Source organism: Hypomesus nipponensis, chromosome 2 (genome assembly GCF_054491055.1).
Source record: "Hypomesus nipponensis isolate SF chromosome 2, ASM5449105v1, whole genome shotgun sequence".
Taxonomy (NCBI): Eukaryota; Metazoa; Chordata; class Actinopteri; order Osmeriformes; family Osmeridae; genus Hypomesus; species Hypomesus nipponensis.
The window spans coordinates 20,500,236-20,525,899 of record NC_140362.1 but is presented as its reverse complement, the minus strand read 5'-3'; the positions used below and the strand labels follow the sequence as shown (position 1 = coordinate 20,525,899).

The 25,664-nt window shown below is 52.8% G+C and overlaps 1 protein-coding gene across 5 annotated transcripts in view; it reads left to right on the top strand.

Annotated features, from left to right (window-relative positions):
- ddr1 (discoidin domain receptor tyrosine kinase 1) overlaps positions 1-25,664 on the top strand; it is a 35,674-nt gene that overhangs the window by 6,895 nt on the left and 3,115 nt on the right. The window contains exons 2-18 of one of the 5 annotated variants that reach the window (XM_084668314.1): positions 5,815-5,966; positions 8,611-8,713; positions 11,485-11,560; positions 11,888-12,040; positions 12,330-12,477; positions 14,678-14,780; positions 15,491-15,677; positions 18,382-18,628; positions 18,743-18,904; positions 19,405-19,458; positions 21,168-21,334; positions 21,602-21,809; positions 23,366-23,485; positions 23,903-24,192; positions 24,674-24,801; positions 24,948-25,145; positions 25,362-25,617. In XM_084668314.1, coding sequence (XP_084524440.1) covers positions 5,873-5,966; positions 8,611-8,713; positions 11,485-11,560; positions 11,888-12,040; positions 12,330-12,477; positions 14,678-14,780; positions 15,491-15,677; positions 18,382-18,628; positions 18,743-18,904; positions 19,405-19,458; positions 21,168-21,334; positions 21,602-21,809; positions 23,366-23,485; positions 23,903-24,192; positions 24,674-24,801; positions 24,948-25,145; positions 25,362-25,617 — 2,694 coding nt within the window. In that variant the 5' untranslated portion in view covers positions 5,815-5,872. Of the gene's footprint in view, positions 1-5,814; positions 5,967-8,610; positions 8,714-11,484; positions 11,561-11,887; positions 12,041-12,329; positions 12,478-14,677; positions 14,781-15,490; positions 15,678-18,381; positions 18,629-18,742; positions 18,905-19,404; positions 19,459-21,167; positions 21,335-21,601; positions 21,810-23,365; positions 23,486-23,899; positions 24,193-24,673; positions 24,802-24,947; positions 25,146-25,361; positions 25,618-25,664 lie in introns of all 5 variants that reach the window. The other 4 variants (XM_084668306.1, XM_084668322.1, XM_084668338.1 and 1 more) reach the window with 4 other exon arrangements.

The following is a 25,664-nucleotide window of genomic DNA, read 5'->3' as shown; positions in this document are numbered from 1 at the left end:
TTTTTCCTTTCTCGCACGCTCATTCTATCATTACTATAAGTGTGACTCACTTCTACTTTCCCCGGATAGTCACTGCTCCTGTCTTTCCCAGTTACATTTAGTCATTTAGCAGACGCTCTTATCCAGAACGACTTACAGTAAGTACAGGGACATTCCCCCCGAGGCAAGTAGGGTGAAGTGCCTTGCCCAAGGACACAACGTCATTTGGCACAGCCGGGAAAACCGGGCAACCTTCTGATAACTAGCCCGATTCCCTCACCGCTCAACCACCTGACTCCCCTAGCTACTTTAGTTCCTAAAGTTGCTTTTAGGAAAAACAAACATCTCAACCTGTGTTTCTGACAATCTTTCCTTTATATTTCCTTCAATCCTCCCTCATCCTCTTTTTGTGTCCTTCCATGACTCATCCTTCCTGTGTCCTGACGCTTCGCCTCCCCAGTCAAACACATCTTAGATTCCAGCCGCCTGACTGCCACTTCCTGGTATTGATAAGGCGTCTGAGTCACCAGATGGGATCTTAATGACCCGCTGACCCACAAGGTCACCCCATCCTGATGCGTGGGGTCACTCCTAAACAATGTGTTGTCATCAGCTGTGGAACGCTACGCTAGCCACCACGTTCAAGCCGTTTCCTGCATCCTGGAAGGAGCAGAAGTGCACAGCAGGAAACTCACACTTAACTTCCTGTCCGGCAGTGACCAATAGCAAACTGGGAGGCTGGGAGTGGCTGCAGCTTTGGTAAGGAAGCTTTGTAGTTTGCAAAAAAAGTGCAAAGAAAATGTCTTACAGTTTAATAATACTTTAAGGAAGGCTGAAGGAGAATCTGTCTGGAGCAACAATAAAAAATGTCAATGATCTCTGGGACAGCAGTGGGCATGCCAAAGATAGGCTAGCAAATCTTTCCAGCAGGTCTTACAAGAGGACCCAAGTGAAAGCATGCAATAGATGTCCCCCTTCCCCACCCCCACTCCTTCCCCTCCCAAGACCAGAACTTGGCAAATGGCGGTCTTGGCTCACCCACACAAACAGGACCCCCCAGGTCCCTCCCAGGAAAGCCTTAACAGCTCCTCTCAGCTGAATATCTCACTTGAAACGATGTGGAGGTTCGAAGCTGCTTCCTTCTCTAGAGGACTCACAGGACAACTGAGCCACACTCCTTAATTATGACAGAAATCCAAAACAAATATCTCCCTTCTCTCAGCCTCTCCCAGAAGACATTAGTCACATCCAAGTATCTCTCTCTGACTACAGCCTTCGTTTTTGCACTGAAGACTTTTGCTTCAAACATGCTAGATATGTTTTTGTATATATTTTACCTTGCCTGGAATGAGTCAACCAGAAGTATGGTCAACATTTGGTTCCAACGTGGACTATGACTAGAAAGAACGTGATCATTTGCAATCTGGCGTTTGACAGCAGTCGCAAATGATCTTTCTTCCACTCTACCTACTTTCCTCTCACTCTCTCTGACTCCATCTTAAAAACATAAATTCTGCATGACAGGCAATGCTTCACTGTCAACTCTGTAGGATTCGAGAGAATTTGAAGAAACTTTTTATGGATTTTTCTTTTCATAGGTTGGCTCTTTGCAGTGTTAACAGTTTAGTTTTTCAAGTAATAAGACAGAAAATGTGTGTGCTCTAGTTTTTATCTTTAGAAAATAATTCTCTTTCTGTTCTCTCTCTCTCTCTCTCTCTCTCTCTCTCTCTCTCTCTCTCTCTCTCTCTCGGTTTTGTTGTGTGAGACAGCTGCTCATAACCATTCATTAGTGTTACTCTATTACTGTAGACAAATCAGCCGAGAGGAGCTGGCCGTCGGGGGGATACACACTGGCTGGCTCCTTACTCTTGTCTCTCTCTCTCTCTCTCTCTCTCTCTCTCTCTCTCTCTCTCTCTCTCTCTCTCTCTCTCTCTCTCTCTCTCTCTCTCTCTCTCTCTCTCTCTCTCTCTCTGCTCTCTCTCTGTCTTTCGCTCTCTCTCTCTCTTTCGCTCTTTCTCTGTCTCTCTCTCTGTCTCTCTCTCTTTCGCTCTCTCTCTGTCTCTCTCTCTGTCTCTCTCTCTTTCGCTCACTCTCTCTCTCTCCCACCACAAGGACAGCTGTTCAGAAAACACTTGACTGTTCCAACAAGGTTCTTGGACATTTTTGACATTTTCACTTTGTCTCGTTTACTGAGCTGGTACCTTCCTATATCTGCCCCTCTGTTTGTGTCTAGACTACTTGAAAATCAATCCGGAGTTTAAGTTAGTATCATTAGTCTCTGCACAAATGTGTCCAAAACGGATACATTCAAGTTAAATATAATAACTCGGAACTAAGGAAAAAGGGGTATTGAAGCCAAAAAAGTTTGAGAACCACTGTTCTAGAGCAACCTGCATCCTGTAGGATATCCCAAAGGAGGGTTTTCAGAACATATAATATTGCCCTAACGTCATTGTAGCATTGTCATAACATTGTTATAACACTGTCGAGTACCTTGTTTTGAGTTGTGGCGGGGGATCATGCTGATTTACGGTGTGGGGCGGTTACCGTGGTGATTGTGCGGTATTGTTGACATAGTCAACAGGCCAGTGGAGATTCTCAGCTCTGGTTCTGCATGCTTAGCTTTACTGGGATCCAGTAAGCCCCATATTTCAACATGGCGTCATCTGGACTACACAACACTTTTTCACAGGTTTGGAAAGCTTGAGTCAAAACATGTCGACTGTCTCTATCGCTCCCTCTCTTTCTCTCATTCTTTTTCTCTCTCCCGCTTTCTCTCTCTCTCCCCCTCTCTTTCCCCCTCTCATTTTCCTCTCCCTCTCTTTCTCTGCAATCAGAACACTTGCACCCTGTATCTGTTGCCCAGCGCGCCTGTCTCGTGTTCAGGACAGCTGCTCTGGCTGGCTATCCCTGAAATCTCCTCTCTGACACACTCTCACACACACACACACACTCCATAATTCACCCTCTCTTCATCAGCTCCCACCCTCCACCCCCACACACCCACACCCTCGTGTCGTTTGGACTGTTCCCTCGTTCCATCCTCCTCTCGGTCTCTCCATGCCTGTGTCAGCCCCTTGCTCTTTTTCCATGCGTGCCCTGCCCTCTCCCCTGCCCTCTCCCCTGCCCTCTCCCCTGCCCTCTCCCCTGCCCTCTCCCCTGCCCTCTCTCCTGCCCTCTCTCCTGCCCTCTCTCCTGCCCTCTCTCCTGCCCTCTCTCCTGCCCTCTCTCCTGCCCTCTCTCCTGCCTCTCCCCTGCCCTCTCCCCTGCCCTCTCCCCTGCCCTCTCCCCTGCCCTCTCTCCTGCCCTCTCCCTGCCCTCTCTCCTGCCCTCTCTCCTGCCCTCTCCCCTACCCTCTCCCCTACCCTCTCTCCTGCCCTCTCCCCTGCCCTCTCCCCTGCCTCTCCCCTACCCTCTCTCCTGCCCTCTCCCCTACCCTCTCTCCTGCCCTATCCCCTGCCCTCTCTCCTGCCCTCTCCCCTACCCTCTCTCCTGCCCTCTCTCCTGCCCTCTCTCCTGCCCTCTCTCCTACCCTCTCCCCTGCCCTCTCCCCTGCCCTCTCTCCTACCCTCTCCCCTACCCTCTCCCCTACCCTCTCTCCTGCCCTCTCCCCTACCCTCTCTCCAGCCCTCTCTCCTGCCCTCTCTCCTACCCTCTCCCCTGCCCTCTCCCCTGCCCTCTCTCCTACCCTCTCCCCTACCCTCTCCCCTACCCTCTCCCCTGCCCTCTCCCCTGCCCTCTCTCCTACCCTCTCCCCTGCCCTCTCCCCTGCCCTCTCCCCTGCCCTCTCTCCTACCCTCTCCCCTACCCTCTCCCCTACCCTCTCCCCTGCCCTCTCCCCTGCCCTCTCCCCTGCCTCTCCCCTACCCTCTCTCCTGCCCTCTCCCCTACCCTCTCTCCTACCCTCTCCCCTACCCTCTCCCCTTCCCTCTCCCCTGCCCTCTCCCCTGCCCTCTCCCCTGCCTCTCCCCTACCCTCTCTCCTGCCCTCTCCCCTACCCTCTCTCCTACCCTCTCCCCTACCCTCTCCCCTACCCTCTCCCCTACCCTCTCTCCTGCCCTCTCCCCTGCCCTCTCCCCTGCCTCTCCCCTACCCTCTCTCCTGCCCTCTCCCCTGCCCTCTCCCCTACCCTCTCCCCTACCCTCTCCCCTGCCCTCTCCCCTACCCTCTCTACTCACTCGACTCATGCCCCCCCCCTGTGTCACCACAGCTGTGTGTCAGCTGTCGGTCTCTGCCACTGTAGTCAGAGATGAAGCACACAGCACAGGGTCTGCAGGGAGCACAGGGCAGCCTCTAGCTCTCTCCCCTCTCCTCCCCCCAGCCTCTCCTCTACCAGCTGTCTCTCTATTAGGTTTCCCCCTACACACACACACACACACACACACAAACACACTGAACTGAGCCACTGGACAAGCCCTTTCTGTCTCCGTGGAAACCCACCAGAGCCCACCCATTGAAACAAGACTAGTTACACGGGACATAGTTGTGATATTCAGGTAATATTATATGGTTTGCCAGCTGTGAATGTTGTTTTGCAATGCTGGAACTGCGAGGGAGCTAGCAGCCTAGCGTCCATCTGCTCTGATGCAGCTCAGATCTCATCTGATCTAGAGCTCTATTCTCTCCTTGAAAAAAATAAACAATTGAAGTGCTTTTTCTCCCTCCCTTTTTCTTTGACACTTTTTCCATCCAGCCTTCCGCACAATACCTCTGTCCGTTGTAAACAAATCTCATAAACAAGACAGGGTGCTGTGTTTAAGTCAATCAGTAGCTGAGGATAGCAGCCGTCAATCACATTGTCTCCACCCTCAGTAATTGCATCTCTTATGCAGAAAAGAATAGAATGTTCCGGGAGGTAATTACAGCTGCCGGCTAAGTATGGCACTTTTAAACCGAATGAGAGGATGACATTTAAAATACAGCTATCTGCTGCGGTACCAGGTTCTAGTCTCTGATAAGGACCTGGCTCTGTTCTGCTGTCACTCGTAGGCTGGTTTCTTGAGGGTGTTTGCTTCCAGACATTGCTTTAGGTGGCTATTTTTAGGGTAGGCATTTGTCAGAAACCTAGAGGTTGTTTTGAAGCTATTTTTACGTGATTGGACACAATTTACATATCATTAATTTGTTGGAAAATCCCTCCCTCCCTCCCTCCCTCCCTCCCTCCCTCCCTCCCTCCCTCCCTCCCTCCCTCCCTCCCTCCCTCCCTCCCTCCCTCCCTCCCTCCCTCCCTCCCTCCCTCCCTCCCTCCCTCCCTCCCTCCCTCCCTCCCTCCCTCCCTCCCTCCCTCCCTCACTCACTCACTCACTCACTCACTCACTCACTCACTCACTCCCTCCCCACCCACCAGAGCACCTCCTCTTCTCTGTGTCTCCTGTCTGAAATGAAGTGTGATGAATAGGACACATCAGTCCAGTGGTATTTGGTTGACAGGTGGGGTTATTGTCAGTCAGGGAGGCTGTGCTGGTGAGCTCCATAGCCCCAGGTTGTTGCTGCGAAGGTCATCTCCCACAGGCGTGCTCACCACCCTGGGATAATCCTGGGGATTTGGCCCAGCATCGTTACTGGTGGTGGTGTTGGGTTAACGTTGACCAGGGACAGAGAGGGCGTGAATCACTGGCAGAGCTACTGTATCTAGACGGGGCCTGATGGCAATCCATCCACAGTGTGAAAGGCGGTCTGTGAAAGGCAGTCTTTCATGCAGTTTGTAATCTTTTAATCCCCCCCTTCTCATTTTCCCTCTCTCTCTCTCTCTCTCTCTCTCTCTCTCTCTCTCTCTCTCTCTCTCTCTCTCTCTCTCTCCCCCCCCCCCCCCTCTCTCTCTTTCCTCTGAGGCAGGTATGCCTGTGGTCTTCCGCGTGTCTCCGGACAGGTAATCAGGTGTGGTGTTGCTGCCATGGCCGTGCCCCAGCTGCCACTGTTGCCTGTCCTCGTCACGGTCCTGGTGGCTCTGTCGTCTGCAGAGGATCACGAGTGGCACTTTAACCCAGGTGAGACACAACAAGAGACAACAAAATCACTAACCCATGACTAGAAACGATATTGCACATTCTGTTTTATAATACGAATACAAACAAGCATTTTAGAAACATGTGGTTTTCCCCTTCGGGGAATACAAGTGATGAAATAAATAATCTTCATAGGAACATAAGGTGTCTCCCCTTTGGGTGAAACGAGAATGAAAAAGATTACATTCTCAGACCAGGGCAAAACGATGGCATCTATTGCTCTTCTTCTCCCATTCCTCCTACCTCCCTGCCCCCTGGCGTCTCCCACCCACCCTCCGTCTGTCTGCTCCCCGCACACATTCTCATCACATTCTCAGATCGGTGCGATAAGTCTCTCCATCACCTATCAGCAGGATATCCTGTTTCATCCCCGTGGCTCCGAGGCTGTTCGTGTGGAACAGGAGAGTGCTGCAGCACAGAGAAAGTTCCCAGTCCTCAACCGTACAAGCCTCAAACAGTCAATCACAGATACACGCCCGTGAGCGTGCGTGCGTGTGTTAACACACTCGTGTGCCAGTACATGTGCACCCGACCAGGTGAAACCACGGCATGCCACAGCAACGCCGGTGAAGTATTGGCTGTGGATTTGTACAGACAGGCACGCTGGCACGCAGTGATCATATTGCAGGTAGACGGTTTCTTTGTTGGGTGTGGTCGGTATTTCCACCCTTTCTGAAGTTCACAAAGACAGACTTGGACTTAAACGTGAAAACTTAAACGTCTTCCAAGAGCCTATGTGTTGCACAGCACAGAACACATCAAAGTAACACGACGACAACAACAATAACACAATAAAAACAATCATCAAAATAATCTATAGGAGCCATCGTGATGTCATTGCTGTCCAGGCAGGCTTTTATGAACTCCTGACTTGGGTCCCTGGGTGTGTGTGGGCTGGTAAAGGGTGGCACCCCGGGAGGGCAGCCCAGGAGATAAAACAGAATATCAGAATAGAAAACCCAGTGAAAGGCAGACGGAGATATTGAGCGAGGTAATGAAAGAAGTTTGAGAGAGGGAGCGGGTGTTTATTGGGGGCATGGGGATGATGTCATGAAATAGGCACCTGTCCATAGGGGTGTGTGCCTGCCTAGCTGCTAGTGTGTGTGTGTGTGTGTGTGTGTGTGTGGGGCAGGGTTTTAAGGTTTGTCTCCCAGCCCAACATTCTTGTCCCCTGATTCACTGACAGCAACAGAGTTAGACAAGCCAACCCCCATCACCCCCCTCATACCCCCACCCCTCATCCCCCACCTTGTAATATCACTGTCAGACGACTCGGTTAAGACCACCCCCTCTCCCTTCATCAGCACCAGTGAACTCCCTCCCTCTCCAAACCCCCTCCCTCCCTCTCCAAACCCCCTCTCCCCCACTCCCCCCTATCGTCATTCCCCACCCCGCACTGGGAGATAAGACTCACTAATGTGTCCTCGTTGGGTAACGTCTGCCACTCCGAGGGCATGGCAGATAGCCGAGTCGTTTGCTCATGTCTGGAGGCCGACTGAGCCCTGATGATGATGTCCTCTGGACGGGTGTCAAGGCTGATACTGAAGCCAGCCCGTCCTCTCCCACCTTCTCATCTTCGTCCTCGTCCTCCTCCTCCTCCTCTCCCCGCCGTGTCATCCCGTAGCCGGGACCCACAGCAGACGGAGGTGAGGGAAGGAGAGGCTGATGATTGGAGGACGAGGAGCGTGGCCCGGACAGGCCACCTGGAGGATCTGTGTCAGTGTGTCAGTGTTGCAAACTAGAAGGCAATTAAGACCAAAAAAACACCCCAAGAATGAAGCCAACACTACTAGACACAGAATAATTGGAGAAAGTCGAATATTAAGTATTGTCTTTTTAATCTGACTCGATTAACATCGACAGCCATCTCTCTCCATCTGACTGATTAGAAAACAAATTAGACCTGACAAGGTCAATTTGATATCGCAAATGCCACAGGGTGTGAAATCAGGAAGCTGCTTTGGAGATGACATAATGCCCCGTGACCAATGACTGCCCCTGACAGTAAAACACAGCTATCGTGTTACTTCTAGACATCTGGTCCATATAGTACTGTATTAACGCTCTCTATCTGTCTGTCTCTATCTGTCTGTCTCTCTCTCATCTGGTCCATATAGTCCTGTATTAACTCTCTATCTGTCTGTCTCTCTCTCATCTGGTCCATATAGTACTGTATTAACGCTCTCTATCTGTCTGTCTCTATCTGTCTGTCTCTCTCTCATCTGGTCCATATAGTCCTGTATTAACTCTCTATCTATCTGTCTCTCTCTCATCTGGTCCATATAGTCCTGTATTAACTCTCTATCTATCTGTCTCTCTCTCATCTGGTCCATATAGTCCTGTATTAACTCTCTATCTATCTGTCTCTCTCTCATCTGGTCCATATAGTCCTGTATTAACTCTCTATCTATCTGTCTCTCTCTCATCTGGTCCATATAGTCCTGTATTAACTCTCTATCTATCTGTGTCTCTCTCTCATCTGGTCCATATAGTCCTGTATTAACTCTCTATCTATCTGTCTCTCTCTCATCTGGTCCATATAGAACTGTATTAACTATCTATCTATCTGTCTCTCTCTCATCTGGTCCATATAGAACTGTATTAACTATCTATCTGTGTCTCTCAGCTCAGTGTCGATACGCCCTGGGGATGGAAGATGGCACCATCCCAGACTCTGACATCACAGCCTCCAGCGCCTGGTCAGACTCCACTGAGGCCAAACATGGACGGTACGGATTAGTGTGTGTGCATGTGTGTGTGCATGTGTGTGTGCGTGTGCGTGTGTGTGTGTGTGCATGTGTGTTTGCCTATATCTGGAGGTCCTTCGGTCCTCTGCGTGTTCACGACTAGTTTGCGCCCCTGTAACAGATCTGTATAACATTACAGTACAAAGAGAGGAGGTGAGCCTCTAAATCACATTAGGTGATAACATTACCACTTGTCTACAGCAGCAGACAAGAATGTGTGTATGGCAGTGGGGAAAGACTAGACATCCGCTGCTTTCTTTTTTTTCTTCTTCTTCTTTTTAGTTTTATGACGAGGCTTGTGTGGTGCAAGTGTACGCTGTAGGCGTGCGCCCGTGTGCGTGTGTGTGTGTGTGTGTACCTCTGTTTACTCCTCTGGCCTGCTGGGCAGGGCCTGCTGGCTGAGCGTCTGGCCATGTGGAGGTGATTATCTGCAACTACTTTAAGAGACACCAGAGAGAGAGGAAGAATGAGGGAGGGAAAGAGAGAGGGGGGGAGTGAGGGAGGGAGAGAGGAAGGAGAAGAGTGAGGGAGAGAGAGAGGGAGAGAGGGGTGGGAAGAATGAGGGAGGGAGAGAGGGGGGGAAAGAGTGAAGGAGAGAGAGAGAGAGAGGGGAGGTGAGAAGAGTGAGGGAGGGAGAGAGGAAGGAGAAGAGTGATGGAGAGAGAGAGCGGTGAGAAGAGTGAGGGAGGGAGAGAGGAAGAAGAAGAGTGATGGAGAGAGAGAGAGCGGGGAGAAGAGTGAGGGAGAGAAATCAAGAGAGGGAGGTCAATCCTAACATGCATAACATGCTTCGTTACTCCGAGCATTACTGACGAATTTACGAGAGCTTTTGCGCTCGTGAAAGAAAGAGAGAAATAAGGACTTTGGAGGAAGGTAGTGAGAGGGGCACCAGGGCTGGACAGAACGATCTGGGATTTCAGACAGGAACAGAGGGATGAGGGGAGAGTGTGAAAGAGGGATGGAGGGAGAAGGGAGGACAAGCTGGCTGTGCTTTCAGGGAGGCGCTCATTATGACTCTGGGGTGGACAGCATGCTGGACGAGGGAAGGAGAGAAGTAGAGGGGAATTCATGGGGTACGCAAGGGGAACCCAATAGAGAGAGGGGGACCTGGCGGGTGTTATTCTGCTCTGGAAATGGAGAGAGGGAGCAGTGGGAGAGAGAGAGGGCGACAGAGACAGAGAGAGAGACAGAGAGAGAGAGAGACAGAGACAGAGAGAGAGAGAGAGGGAGAGGGAGAGGGAGAGGGAGGGAGAGGGAGGGAGAGGGAGGGAGAGAGAGAGAGAGAGAGAGAGAGAGAGAGAGAGAGAGGGAGGGAGGGAGGGAGGGAGGGAGGGAGGGAGGGAGGGAGGGAGGGAGGGAGGGAGGGAGGGAGGGAGGGAGGGAGGGAGGGAGGGAGAGAGAGAGAGAGAGAGAGAGAGAGAGAGAGAGAGAGAGAGAGAGAGAGAGAGAGAGAGAGAGAGAGAGAGAGAGAGAGAGAGAGAGAGAGAGAGAGAGAGGGGGGAGAGGGAGAGGGGGAGAGGGAGAGGGAGAGAGAGAGAGAGAGAGAGAGAGAGAGAGAGAGAGAGGAAGGGACTGAATGACTTGGCAGGGTATGGGTCTGTAATATTAATCCTGCTGGCTGATGCCTGCTGGACCAGGCTCTGCCCTGGCTGCACTCCTTCTTTCCCTCCCTTGTTTTCCACGCTCCTCCCTCCGTCCTGCCTCGCTCCTCCTCCCTCCGTCCTGCCTCGCTCCTCCTCCCTCCGTCCTGCCTCGCTCCTCCTCCCTCCGTCCTGCCTCACTCCTCCTCCCTCCGTCCTGCCTCGCTCCGCAGGAGAGGCAGAGGAGAGGCCCAGAGTGGTCACGTTGTGGCTTCAGTGTGGTCTGGATGATCTCAGAGCTAGCAGAAAGTCATTCCAGTGAAGGTTATTGATATCGTCAATCACCCAGAGTGGATGTATGAAGTTGTATTGGTGGAGACAGCAGTGGTGTCTTTATGGTGCTTGTCTTGGGTGTTCATGTGGTGACCCTGTGGTCCCAGCCGAGGGACTGTTCCCACTAAGAAATGATGGAATCCTCGTTCTGTTCTCAGTCTTGAGGCTGTCGTGTAGCCTCATCCCTGTTCCCCAGTCCAAAACAGAACCCGGCATCACAGACACTGCTGTTGTCTTAATACCGCGGTCACGTCGATGAGTCGTGGTGAAATGAGTGCGGAGGTTGTGGAGGTGGAGCGTGGAGATCTCTGTAGACTGTGGTTGTGGAGGTCTCTGTAGACTGTGGTTGTGGAGGTCTCTGTAGACTGTGGTTGTGGAGGTCTCTGTAGACTGTGGTTGTGGAGGTCTCTGTAGACTGTGGTTGTGGAGGTCTCTGTAGGCTGTGGTTGTGGAGGTCTCTGTAGACTGTGGTTGTGGAGGTCTCTGTAGACTGTGGTTGTGGAGGTCTCTGTAGGCTGTGGTTGTGGAGGTCTCTGTAGACTGTGGTTGTGGAGGTCTCTGTAGACTGTGGTTGTGGAGGTCTCTGTAGACTGTGGTTGTGGTGGTCTCTGTAGACTGTGGTTGTGGAGGTCTCTGTGCCAGAGCTGTTTTGGGGTGTTGTGAGTATAAAGCAAGCAGGTTATGAAGCGTCAAGCCTAACGTGATCACATGAAGAGTTATAGTGACCCAACCACCTCTTAACCTTAACCTCTCTCTCTCTGTCTCTCTCCCTCTGCCCTCTCTCTCTCTGTCTCACTCACTCTCTTGGTCTCTCTCCCTTGTTCCCACTGTCCACCCCAGGTTGAGTACAGGAGAGGGGGATGGAGCGTGGTGTCCCGCAGGATCAGTGTTTCCCAGCGGTTCTGAGTATCTCCAGGTAAGATACATGTTCATCGCCCACATCCACCACAGCACGCGGAAGTTAGATTCGTATGTGTGATAGGCGAAGTCAGCCAGACAGACTCAAACATCAGTGACAATACGCGAAATAATTAGCATCAGCGCTTCAAAATGTCCCCAGCAGCCTTGGTGTTCAGGGTCAGTCAGAAGCACAGCAGGGCTTGCCTGGCGTGCTAGCCTGGCGTGCTAGCCTGGCGTGCTAGCCTGGCGTGCTAGCCTGGCGTGCTAGCCTGGCGTGCTAGCCTGGCGTGCTAGCCTGGCGTGCGAGCGTGCGTCGCTAACGCAGCCCTCCCTTTCCCTGTAGGTGGATCTCCGCACCCTCCACTTCCTGTCCCTGGTGGGAACCCAGGGTCGCCACGCCGACGGGCACGGCCGGGAGTTTGCCCGGAGCTACAAGCTGAGCTACTCCAGAGACGGTCGGACCTGGATGACCTGGAAGGACCGCTCGAGCCAGGAGGTGAGACAAGCTCCTTTTCTCTCTCTCTCTGTCTCTCTCTGTCTCTTTCCGTCTCTCTCTCTGTCTCTATCTCTCTCTCTCTCTTTATCTCTCTCTCTTTGTCTTCCAGTCCCCTCCATTCTGTCAAGGCTTTGGACTATTTCTAACCCTATCTCCAACCCACCCGCCTCTCTCCCCTCCTCCCTTCTTCCCCCTCTCTCCCCTCTCTCCCCTCTTCCCCCTCTCTCCCCTCCTCCCCTCCTCCCCCTCCTCCCCTCCTCCCCCTCTCTCCCCTCCTCCCCTCCGGTAGGTGGTGTCTGGGAACGAGAACACGTACGAGGTGGTTCTGAAGGACCTGGGGCCACCCATCGTGGCCCGCACGGTGCGCTTCTACCCCCTGGCTGACAGGGTCATGAGCGTCTGCCTCAGAGTGGAGCTGTACGGCTGTCTGTGGAACGGTAAACACCCTCCACATCCCCCGGGTGTGAGAGAGAGAGAGAGAGAGAGAGAGAGAGAGAGAGAGAGAGGGAGGGAGGGAGAGGGGGAGAGAGGGGAAAGACGGGGAGAGAGAGGGTGTGTGTGTGTGTGTGTGAGAGAGTGTGTGAGAGAGAGAGAGAGAGAGAGGGGGGGGGAGAGAGAGGGTGTGTGAGGGTGTGTGAGAGGGTGTGTGTGTGAGAGAGTGTGAGAGAGTGTGTGTGTGAGAGAGAGAGAGAGAGAGAGAGAGAGAGAGAGAGAGAGAGGGTGTGTGAGAGAGTGAGAGAGAGAGGGTGTGTGAGAGAGAGAGAGTGAGAGAGTGTGAGAGAGGGGGTGAGAGAGGGGGTGAGAGAGAGGGGGTGAGAGAGAGGGGGTGAGAGAGTGTTTGAGAGAGTGTGTGTGGGTGTGAGAGTGTGTGTGTGTGAGAGTGTGTGTCTACCTATCCGTTGATGCGTGTAATGTATGTTTTCTTGCTTCTGCATTCACTTGAGAGAGAGAGATGAGGACAGAGAGAGAGAGAGAGAGAGAGAGAGAGAGAGAGAGAGAGAGAGAGAGAGAGAGAGAGAGAGAGAGAGAGAGAGAGAGAGAGAGAGAGAGAGAGAGAGAGAGAGAGAGAGAGAGAGAGAGAGAGAGAGATACATAATCCTTTCCGTGTGCTTTGGCAAACCTCCAGTGGCTGTAGTTTTTCATTATTGAACTGATTCCTTGGGTGAGATCACCGAACATGGCTCAGTTTGCGCCTCACTGCTTCTCGCTCCAGACATGCAGAGGAGTGGTCAGAAAGCACGCCACTACCCTTCAGTCATGTGACCTTGTGTGTGGGACGTGCGTGTCATAGCGAGCGGATGCCTTTGTGTGTTTTTCTGTCACTGCCTGCCGGCTCATTTGTCTGCGTTCATGACGTACCTGTGTGTACGTCTGGTGTGTTTACAGAATGTGTGTGTGCGTGCGTACGTACCTGTGTGCGTGCAAGTCTTCCGGTACAGCCAAACACATAAAGCCATCACCTTTAATCTACTGCCGTGGTTCCGTCTGAGATGAGATAAACCACACTGGGTGATAAACGGTGTTGCTGCCTGTATCTGGAACACCACCGACTAACACAGAATGGATGGGTGGCTCACCTCCTCTCTCCCCTCACACGATAGCTGGCTGTAAATCAGGGTCGTTATCTGGGGATAGGGCTTCCTCCTGGAAGATCCTATCCCGTCTGCAACGTTCTGCGATTGCGCCTGTAGACCACAAAGACCTGTATGAGGTTGGGATATGCATACTAGTCCACAGAATTTCAGGAATTGCACACAGTTCCTTTCTCTGTGCTCCTGAACTTGTAACAGGGCTCAGAATGTTTGTTGCGCAAGCTTCGATTTGACCACCTCCCTCCCATGCACACACACACACACACTCAAATACCCCTCTTACTCCCCTCATTCCACAACCTGACCCACACACACTTCCACACACCAGTCCCGGGTGAAGCTAACTTCCACAGCAGTTCTTATTATGTGTGGTGGAGGTGTGGGAGCTAGTGGCTGAGAGGGACGTTCCGCCGGCCTGAGAGCGAGGCCTGATTATCCTCTCCTGACTGGGCCTGCAGTCTGACATTACGCTCCCTAATGCAGGTGCTGGAGGTGGAGAAGCTGAGAATGTAGTTGGCGCAAAAGCCGTCCAAATTCAAATCACTGAACATTCCCTCCGTAATGCTAGGTGTAATGAAGTGTGTTATGTGTGTTGTGATTGACCTCCCTCTCTGGATTTCTGGATTTCCCCCTCTCACTCTTCTCTGCCCCCCTCTCTCCCCTCTCTCTCCTCCCTCTCTCTCCCCCCCTCTCTCTCCTCTCTCTCTCTCCCACCCTCTCTCCTCTCTCTCTCTCTCCTCTCTCTCTCTCCCACCCTCTCTCTCTCTCTCTCTCCCCCCCCTCTCTCTCTCTCTCTCTCTCCCACCCTCTCTCTCTCTCTGTCTCTCTCTCTCTCTCTCTCTCTCTCTCTCTCTCCCTCCGTCTCTCTCTCTCCCCCCCCCCCTCTCTCTCTCTCTCTCTCTCTCTCTCTCTCTCTCTCTCTCTCTCTCTCTCTCCCACCCTCTCTCTCCCCCCCCCTCTCTCTCTCTCTCTCTCTCTCTCTCTCTCTCTCTCTCTCCCCCTCTCTCTCTCTCTCTCTCTCTCTCCCTCCGTCTCTCTCTCTCAGACGGTCTGAAGGCGTACACAGCTCCAGTGGGCCATGTCATGCACTTGTCTGGCTCCCCTGTCTACCTGAACGACTCCACCTACGACGGGAGCACAGAGGCAGGGTGAGCATCCAATCACCATTAACCCCCCCCAGTCCCCCCAGTCCCCCTGGGCCCAAACAGCCCATCACATCCTCCAAACACATCGAGCTCCACGACAACCGAGGTTGTCAGCAAACGACGGTTCGGTCTCAAGAAAAACCCTGAGAGCGAACGTTTGGAGGGGGCCGCTGATTGAAATGATGTCTGAATTAGAAAGCCAGTAAGCAGCTCCATGTGTCTGCGATGTGGGGAGCTTCCCTGAGCCAAGCACTCCACACTGACAGACCCTGCAGCCTCGCTCCAAACTGTTTATTTTCCCGTCCACCTAATCGAATAAGAATGACATGATTTGGACGCGGCTGGCCTGGTCTTTATTTGCACAGGGAGTCGTGGTCTGTTTCCGGGCTGTATCGTCGAGGGAGACGGGGCGGGTTAATACTCACATGTGCCTCTTAAATGAGCCTTAAAAGTTTTCTTTGCGGGTGAGCTAACGGCTTTGACGCAATCCAGACGCGTTCGCAGCAGATGTGTGTGTGTGAGAGAGAGCCGTGGGGACGCAGTGGGTGACCCTGTGTGTTGCCGAGTGTGCGTGCGTGCGACCGGAAGAGTGTACGTTCTGCAAGCAAACACGTACGCATGGACAATCCTTTACTGTCAGCCCTTGACTGTGTTTCTCTCCACCAAGTATGTCATGTAATAACTCGTGTGTGTGTGTGTGTGTGTGTGTCCAGGGTCCAGTTCGGAGGTCTGGGCCAGCTGTGTGACGGCGTGCTGGGAGGTGATGACTTCACTGAGACCAAGGAGCTGAGGGTTTGGCCGGGGTACGACTACCTGGGCTGGAGTCGCGAAGCTCTGGGGCAGGGCAGCGTGGACGTCGAGTTCCACTTCGAGGACACCCGCATCTTCCACACCATGCAGGTATCAGAAGCTCCTGGAGGAGGGGGTGTCTGTGTGTCTCTCTTTCTCTGCTTCTACATTTACATTACATTTAGTCATTTAGCAGACGCTCTTATCCAGAGCGACTTACAGTAAGTACAGGGACATTGCCCCTGAGGCAAGTAGGGTGAAGTGCCTTGCCCAAGGACACAACGTTATTTGGCACAGCGGGGAATCGATCTGGCAACCTTCTGATTAATAGCCCGACTCCCTCACCACTCAGTCATCTGACTGCCGCTTCTTTCTCTTTGTCGAGGTTAAAGCTTCCACAAGAATTCCCATGTCCCTCGATAAATAATTCAACTGACCAATGTTTACCGACGTTTCACCAGACACATAAACATTGAGATCTTATCTCTTGGTCGTTCATCATGACTGTGCGGCCAGCCACTAGCATATTGTCTTCAATTTCCATTGGCCTGTTTAATTTGTTTCTCATTTTGTTGTCGTTAATCATTATGGTTTGGTCGTCAGCGGGAAGCAACTTTAGGAGCCACTAAGTTGCATCATTGTCTGTGTAAGGCTCCAGGGGGGGTTTGAGGTTTAGTATGAAGCAACTCAGTTTGAGTTATGTTCCTGGGTCTTCTGGAATATTCTTGGAATGTTGGTTTAGGGTGGAATACACCCACCATGAGCCCTAATTGACCGGTTTTAATTGCCGTTGTACATGCAGTGTATACATTATGATGAGGCAGCTCATTTGGCCCACAGTGATGTGTGTGTGTGTGTGTACCTTAAATGTGTGTGCGTGTGCGTGTTGCGTTCCCCAAACGCTAAATCCACCCCTCTTTCCCAGGCTGTTGAAAGGCCACAGATAAGCCTCCTTATTGTTCTCAGGCCTTTCTCTCTCTTTTTATTTTTAAGTACCTGCTCACTCCCAGCCCACAAGGTTTTCCTGAGGTCGTCGTGACATTTATCCCGTATTCCTGCCCCTCTCCCAAAGCCCTCCCCGCACTCACCTCCTGTGATGCGCCCCTCCGCCTTCCAGCCTGGAAGACAGGCAGATATTGCTCCCCTCCTGCGTGAATTGTTAAAGAGTTTACAGTAAATACTGAATAGTGTGCATCTGCTTGTAGTTGTCCCATCACTTCTCCTAGACGTTGAGAGCCTTAGAGCTGCAGGATAATCTCTCTGCACCAAGGAAAAGGAGAAAGTTCCTCAGAACAGTGGAGATTTAACGGAGAGTAAAGCAGAGTAGAACATGTAACGTGGGTTCCAAGTTCCAGTTCTGATCCCCTCAGAGGGTGGGGGGGGGGCAGGTTACCCAGAAGGCTTTGTTGACTTATTAGAGCCCCCCCCCCCTCCAGATAGAATCAGTTACATGTCCACCTCTGTGTCTGGGGAAGCAGCTGTTCCCCCAGTGCCTCAGTGTGTGTGTGTGTGTGTGTGTGTGTGTGGGCGTGCGTGCGTGCGTGCGTGTTCATACACATGTGTATTCAGTTAGAGAGAGGCTTTGGCCCTACAGCAAGTGTCAGCTTAAGGACTAACCTGTCAGTGGAGTCTTTACACCAGCCCTTCACCCTTCTCTCCTCCTCCTCCTCTCCTCCTAACCTCCTCCTCCTCCTCTCCTCTCCTCCTCCTTCTCTCCTCCTCCTCCTCTCCTCCTCCTCCTTCTTCTCCTCTCCTCCTCCTCCTCCTCCTCCTCCTCCTCCTCCTCCTCCTCCTCCTCCTCCTCCTCTCCTCCTCCTCTCCTCCTCCTCCTTCTTCTCCTCTCCTCCTCCTCTCCCTCCTCTTCTCCTTTGTTCTCACGTCCCTCGCTCCTCTGCCCCCCCCCCCGTTCTCCTATCTCTGAGATCTACAGTTTGCTGTCTACCCTGCTCGTTAAAAATCCCCCTTTCCATTCTCCCCCTCCTCCTTCTCCCCCTCCTCCTCCCTCTCCCACTCTCTCTCCCTCTTTCTCTCGCCAGACAGCATTGGCACCCAATATATCAGCTCTTTTATGGAGGCGTCTCTCTCTCTCTCCCTCTCTCCCTCTCTGTCTCTCTCTCCCTCTTTCTGTCTCTCTCCCTCTTTCTGTCTCTCTCCCTCTTTCTGTCTCTCTCTATCCCTCTTTCTGTCTCTCTCTCTCCCTCTTTCTGTCTCTCTTGCTCTCTCTCTTTGTCTCCCTGTCTCTCTCTGGTCATGTCTGACTTGTAAGCAGTAAAAAAAGATTGTATTCTCTGAAGTATGTTCCCTACCCTTGTCCTCCCTCTCCTCTCCCTCCCTCTCTCCTTCCTCTCTCCTTCTCTCTCCACCTCCCTCTCTCCTTCCTCTCTCTCCACCTCCCTCTCTCTTTCCTCTCTCCCTCTCTCCATCTCCCTTTCTCCTTCCTCTCTCTCTCTTTCCCTCTCTCTCCACCTCCCTCTTTCCTTCTTCTCTCCCTCTCTTTCTCTCTCTCTTTCCCTCTCCTTCCTTCCCTCTCTCTCTCTCTCTCCACCTCCCTCTCACGTTTCTCCCGTCCGGTCTTTGCGCCTGTGCCCAACACCGCATCGCGCCAAAGCAATTAAGCCTCGACAGGATTAAAAATCGGTTTAATTTCTATAGTTTAATTGAATCCTATTCTTTCGTCTCGATTAATGCAACAGACGGGCCTCAGGCCGTGACGTTCAGGAAGTTAGAAACATGTTTACCTTGCTCCCCATGGCATGTGTTTAGAATCTGTCCTAACACTCACCCACCCCCCCTCATCCCCCCCCCCCCCCTCCAGGTGCATAGTAACAATCGTCACACCCAGGGCGTTCGGGTCTTCAGCAGGGTGGAGTGCCAGTTCAAGCCGGGCCTGCTGCAGCCCTGGTCCCCAGCACTGGTCCTGGCCGTGCCCCTGGAGGACCTGAAGGACCCCTCGTCCCGGCTCATCTCCCTGCCCCTGGGGGGGCGCCCCGCACAGATCCTGCGTTGCAAGTTTGCCTTCGCCGACCGCTGGCTGCTCATCAGCGAGATCTCCTTCTACTCCGGTGGGTGTGGCCCCGCCCACTTCCTGTTTCACTCGGCTTGGGAGCGGCTGCTGTTAGGATATAGTCATACATAAATAAAATAAAACGCCTTTTTGATTATTATTTTTTTCCCAGAGCCCTTTGGGGAGACAGGTACAGAGACTGGGCCAGTTCCTCCTTATCTTCCTCCTGCTCCTCCAGACCCCTCTTCCTCTCCTCCTCCTCCTCCTGTCCTCCACACCTCCGCCAGCCCCACCCCTGGAAACAACTCCTCCAACTCCACCACAGACCCCTCCGGTAAGCCCCCCGACCCTCTTCCACTCTCCTCCCACGCCTCCCCCCCTTCCTCACCCCTTCTATCTTCTCCTCCTGAATTGCAGTGCCTGGCTATTTGGTGAAATGTTACGAGTGACAGAACTCTCACAGAAACCAAATGCGTATTCATTTATAAAAAAGGATGCCAAAGATGGCCACTCTGGCCTGGTCTAATCACGTCATCCCATTGCTTTTCTCTGTCTGTCCCCTTTCAAAATCAACCCCTCCCCTCTCCCTTTATCCATCCATCCATCACCCCCCCCCCCCTCCCTCACCCCCTCTCCCCCCTCCCTCTCCCCCCCTCCATCACCCCCCCCCTCCCTCACCCCCTCTCCCCCCTCCATCACCCCCCCCTCCCTCCCCCCTCTCCCCCCTCCCTCTCCCCCCTCCATCACCCCCCCCCTCCCTCACCCCCTCTCCCCCCTCCATCGCCCCCCCCTCCCTCACCCCCTTTCCCTCCATCCATCACCCCGCCCCACCAGAACTCCCCTCCACCAACCCCACTACGGACGGCACGGGTAACAGCACACTGTCAGGTGAGAGGGAAGGAGAGGGCGAGAGAGAGAGTGTGAGTGTGAGAGAGAGAGTGTGAGGGTGAAAGACAGAGTGGGAGGGTGAGAGCTGGATGGAAGAAGGAAGTGGTCCGCCTCAGCACATCTTCTTTCGCGTCGCGCCAGCGCCTCGATAAACTCTTCTTTAGCCTGAGAACACGGGGGATGACAGGAACAGGGAGGATCATGGGAGTCTTCAGCACAGCTCCCTGACCCGTCCCATGATCCTCTCTGTTCCTGTTTCCTCTCTGTGTGCAGAGATAAGCCCCCCTGAATCTAACACCGCTAACACCGCTAACCTCGGTCAGCCATGTGGTGTTTCTGCACTGCCATCATGACACAGCCCCTGGCAGGCAGCTCTCTCTCCCCAAACTGCATGCCCTCCCCGGCCTCGTCTGTGGAGCGTCAGACCTCCAGGAGGCTGGACAGTGAGGCTTTGTACTGCTGTGGAGCTGGGGGGGTGGTGTGCAGGGCCGTGTTGGCCGTGGGTGACTGGCTGTCTGTGGGTCTGCTCTGAACGTGAGAGAGAGAAAGAGAGAGAGAGAAAGAGAGAGAGAGAAAGAGAGAGAGAGAGAGATAGAGAGAGAGAGATAGAGAGAGAGAGATAGAGAGAGAGAGAGAGAGAGAGAGAGAGAGAGAGAGAGAGAGAGAGAGAGAGAGAGAGAGAGAGAGAGAGAGAGAGAGAGAGAGAGAGAGAGAGAGAGAGAGAGAGAGAGAGAGAGAGAGAGAGAGAGAGAGAAGAGAGAGAGAGAGAGAGAGAGAGAGAGAGAGAGAGAGAGAGAGAGAGAGAGAGAGAGAGAGAGAGAGAGAGAGAGAGAGAGAGAGAGAGAGAGAGAGAGAGAGAGAAAGAGAGAGAGAGAGAGAGAGAGAGAGAGAGAGAGAGAGAGAGAGAGAGAGAGAGAGAGAGAGAGAGAGAAAGAGAGAGAGAAAGAAAGAGAGAGAGACAGAGAGAGAGAGAGAGAGAGAGAGAGAGAGAGAGAGAGAAAGAAAGAGAGAGAGACAGAGAGGGAGAGGGGAAGACAGAACTTTGTATGTGTTACGTCTGACTCTGACTCTGACTGTCCTGGAGCCTCATTATCAGCACTGCCGTTCTCTATCCCGACCCTCAACCCTCACACCTGGTCCACTACAAATGGATCTCTTTGTTTGTTTACAAGGCAAAGTTTACCCAAAGTTTAACTGGAGACACATTTCATCTCAAAGTGCCGTCAGACGGCCCAGTAGGGTTGTGCAGGGCCGGGAACACAGGCAGACCTGCTGAAGGTTGTTATTCTGTTCTCAAGACCAGAGGGAAAGACCCTTCTGACATGGGCATTTCTAACATTTATACACGCCGGGTCTGAATGCAGCAACTTACCATTCCACACACACACACACACACACACACACTATCCCACATCAGACAGTCAGTAAGCCTGTTTTAAATATGCGGGTGTGACACTGACACGTTCCAAGTCGCCTCCGTGCAGACAGTGCTAATACACGGACTGCACACACACACACTCTCTCATGACAGCGCCAGCCACACAAGCAGATATAAACGTTCAAATATGTGCACGTTCACACCCAGAAACATGTCCTGCATAGTTTTACACACTCAGTATGCATGCACACACACACACACACACACACACCCTTATACATGCAAACACGCTGGAACACCAAACTCATGTCATTGTCCCTTTTCTGCCTAGGAGCTGAATTTGCTGCCGTTACCCCGAGGGCGGGCCTTCCTGTTGCCAAGGACGACAGCAGCAACACAGCCATCCTGATTGGTTGCCTGGTGGGCATCATATTACTGCTCCTGGCTGTCATCGCTGTCATTCTGTGGAGGCAGTACTGGAAAAAGATACTGGGCAAGGTGTGTGTGTGTGTGTGTGTAAGAGAGAAGGAGATTAGGTGCCATGGCAGTATCTCTCAACCTTGGTCCTCAGGGACCCCCTGCCCTGCATGTTCTAGAATGTTTCCCTGCTCCAACACACCTGATTCAGACGAACGACTCGTTATCCAGCTCTGCAGAAGCCTGCTGACGACTCATTCATTTGAGTCAGGTGTGAACATCCAGGACCAGGGTTGAGAGCCACTGGGCTCGTGTGTACCAGTGTTGATCCTCTGTGGTTGTCCCCAGGCCCAGGGCAGTCTGTCCAGCGATGAGCTCCGAGTCCATCTGTCCATCCCATCGGACAACGTGGTCATCAACAACACCCACAGCTATTCCAGCCGCTACCAGCGCATACACACCTTCCCTGACGAGAGGGACCGGGAGCGGGAGGGAGAGGGCGAGTACCAGGAGCCCAGCGCTCTGCTGAGGCCCAGAGACCAGAGGGACAGCACCGGTACGACACAAACACGCTGAACACACACACGTTGAACACACACACGTTGAACACACACACGCTGAACACACACACACACACTGAACACACACACACACTGAACACACACACACTCTGAACACACACACACACTGAACACAAACACACTGAACACACAGTACACATAACAAACAGACAGACTTAAATTGTTCTGGAAGAAATATGTAGGGGTTTTGCTTGAATCTATGACAAACACACTTTTACTCACACATTTACGACATTGTGATACAGAGAGGATCAGAGATGTAGGTAGATATTGAGAACAAGGATGATCACAGTTGGGTTTTTGATATCCTTTGTTTGTGTTAATGATTGAGCAACATGAGACTGAGAGGCGTTTGTTAAATCAATGCAGGAGATTCAAGACGGGGGGAGGAAAAACACAGGGCAAGACAATGGGGAACATTTGAAATGAATGCTTATTAAAAAAACACTTGCATGAAATGTAAATAACATAAAACAGCCAAATAACCACCAGAGTCCAAGCTCAGAACAAACAACACACACACACACACGCACACAAAAGCTCAATTGTTCTCAGAGGCACGCAGGACACAGAGGAATGGTTTGGAATAGAGTCTGGAGGAGAGAGAGGGAGGGAGAGGGAGAGGGAGAGGGAGAGGGAGAGGGAGAGGGAGAGGGAGAGGGGGAGGGAGAGGGAGAGGGAAAGGGAGAGGGAAAGGGAGAGGGAGGGAGAGGGAGAGGGAGAGGGAGAGAGGGATTCTGTCCAGCTCCACGTGAGACGGCCTTCAGTCTTCACCAGGCTGAGTGAGGCTGTAACAGTGAGGCTGTAACAGTGAGGCTGTAACAGTGAGGCTGTAACAGAGAGGCTGTATCAGTGAGGCTGTATCTGTGAGGCTGTAACAGTGAGGCTGTAACAGAGAGGCTGTATCAGTGAGGCTGTAACAGAGAGGCTGTATCAGTGAGGCTGTAACAGTGAGGCTGTATCAGTGAGGCTGTAACAGTGAGGCTGTAACAGAGAGGCTGTATCAGTGAGGCTGTATCAGAGAGGCTGTAACAGTGAGGCTGTAACAGAGAGGCTGTATCAGTGAGGCTGTAACAGTGAGGCTGTATCAGAGAGGCTGTAACAGTGAGGCTGTATCAGTGAGGCTGTATCAGTGAGGCTGTAACAGTGAGGCTGTAACAGTGAGGCTGTATCAGTGAGGCTGTAACAGTGCCAGGTTATGCCGGGGAACAACAGGACGGAACGCAAACATTATTCTGTCTGCCTGGGGGACTGTTCTCCTGCAGGGCCCAAGTTGTCTTAACCTCTGCCTGTTCCCACTCGCCATGTCGTTTGGATTTTGTTCTTCCACTGTTTCCCTGCACCCTCCCCCCCCCCCCCCCCCCTGCTTGCACTGTAACGGATATGCTGTGTGTTCTGTTAACGGTTGTTGTTTTGTGTTCTGTGTTCTTGTGTTGCGTTCGTGCCGCTATTTTGTTCTGTTCCCCCCCGTCCGTGTATATGTGGTCGTGTCTGTTTGCATCGCCGCACGTGTCGTGTGTGTGTGTCCCAGCCTTGCTGTTAAACAACCCAGCGTATCACCTGCTCCTGTCTGATCAGAGACAAGGCTCCTGGCCCCTGGCTGTGCCCAGCACCTCCCAGGCTCAGGAAAAGAGCCTCAATGTTCCCCAGGGTAAGAGCTCTCTCACCGGGGACAACATCAGGATACACCCCTGCTCTCCCCAGGCCTGGACCCAGAGAAACAGTGCAGAAACACATACAAAACACGCATCCTCCACTAGACTCAGGGCCAAACTAAACGCGGCCCTAGTGTAGTGGTTATGACTGTAAAAGGAAGGCTAGGAATGATCCTTGTGAGGTGGGAGGGTATGATGGGTTCGTGTGCATGCAAACTCACCCATCCACCTCCCTCCTTTCACGTCACTCATCTGACAAATGCCGTGTCTGAAAATTAAACAATAACAAGATGTCTCCAAACACACCAAAAACAAACACTCCCTCCGCAAGCTAAAGTAAACCAGAGGGTCTTAGGACCCCATCCTACCTCCCACTGACCCTCCTCCTCCCCCCTCCTCCCCCACCCCAGCAGCCTGCAGCCTGGACAGGGATCTGGAGAAGGGCTTCCCCCCCACCCAGGAGGAGCCTCCCCCCTACCCTGGCGCCCCTCCCTACCCCTCCGTGTCCCCCCCGCTGCCCCCCAGCGTGCCCCACTACGCCGAGGCCGACATCGTGAGCTTGCAGGGCGTCAGCGGCAACAACACGTACGCCGTGCCCGCCCTGACCACGCCCAGCCCCGGCGCAGACTCCGCCCCCCTGCCGGAGCTGCCGCGCCAGTGTCTGGTGTTCAAGGAGAAACTGGGGGAGGGCCAGTTTGGAGAGGTGAGAGGGAGGGAGGGAAGGAGGGAGGGAGGGAGGAGAGAGGGAGGGAGGGGTATGGGAGGGGGGGGGGGAGTTATGGGGGAGGATGTGGGGAGAGGGCCAGTTTGAAGAGATATGGGGGGGGGGGGGGTGAAGGATTTGGGTGAGGGAGGGAGTGTTATCAGCTATTTAGGTTTGCAAATGTAAAAAGTATTAAATAAGTCCTTGGTGGTTTGGGAAATTGGGAAAAGGGCCTTGAATATTATTTCATATTCAAGTTATTCATATTTAAATACTCTCTGCCAGACATGCATCTAAATCGTTGCCTAGAGCTTTATTGATTCTCTATATTTCATACATAAATATTGTAGTGTAATTGCCTATGCATATGAAAGTGTGGAGTAATCAAATTATTCGAAGACAGAGTGTGTGTGTGTGTGTGCGTGCGTCCATGCGGAGGTGGTGAAAACGCATGAACAGTCTTTCCCGTTTCCTGTTTCAGGTGCACCTGTGTGAGATCGAGAGCCCTCAGGACCTGCCCAACCTGGAGTTTCCCTTCAATGTGAGGAAAGGACGCCCCCTGCTGGTGGCAGTGAAGATCCTGCGTCCAGACGCCTCCAAGAACGCCAGGTGTGCCTTCACGTTCAGCCAGCCTGCCTGCTCTCTCAACCCCCTCCTCCACTCACCGGACAACAACCCAACTGCTCTCCTCCTTTTCGACGAATCATCCACTCAAGTTCCCCTTTCTTTTTCACCCCTCCTTCCCTCCCTCTCAGGAACGATTTTCTGAAGGAGGTGAAGATCCTGTCTCGTCTGAAGGACCCCAACATCATCCGTCTGCTGGGCGTGTGCGTGAGCAGTGACCCTCTCTGCATGGTGACGGAGTACATGGAGAGTGGAGACCTCAACCAATACCTCTCCCACACTGTCCTGCTGGACAAGTCAGGGCCCACTCACCACACCCCCACCATCAGGTAAAACACACACACACACACCCCCACCATCAGGTAAAACACACACACACACACGCTTTAGATTTGTAACTATTGTACAGAACTTTGGGAATGAGAATGCAGGTGGGCTGCTACCTTAAATAAATAATACGTTTTTTTTAACCCTTTCCAGTGGGTCTGCCATGTTCGTTTTATACTTCCTCCTCTTCCTCCGTAACCCTCTTCATCCTCTCCCAGCTACCCAGCCCTCATCTCCATGGCCAGCCAGATAGCGTCGGGGATGAAGTTCCTGTCGTCCCTGAACTTCGTCCACCGCGACTTGGCCACACGCAACTGCCTGGTGGGGGGCGAGCGAGGCGAGAGCGGCGGGGAGCGGCCAATCAAGATCGCCGACTTTGGGATGAGCAGGAACCTGTACGCAGGGGACTACTACCGCATCCAGGGGAGAGCTGTGCTGCCCATCCGCTGGATGGCCTGGGAGTGTATCCTGATGGTGAGAGAGAGAGAGAGACACAGAGAGACACAGAGAGAGAGAGAGAC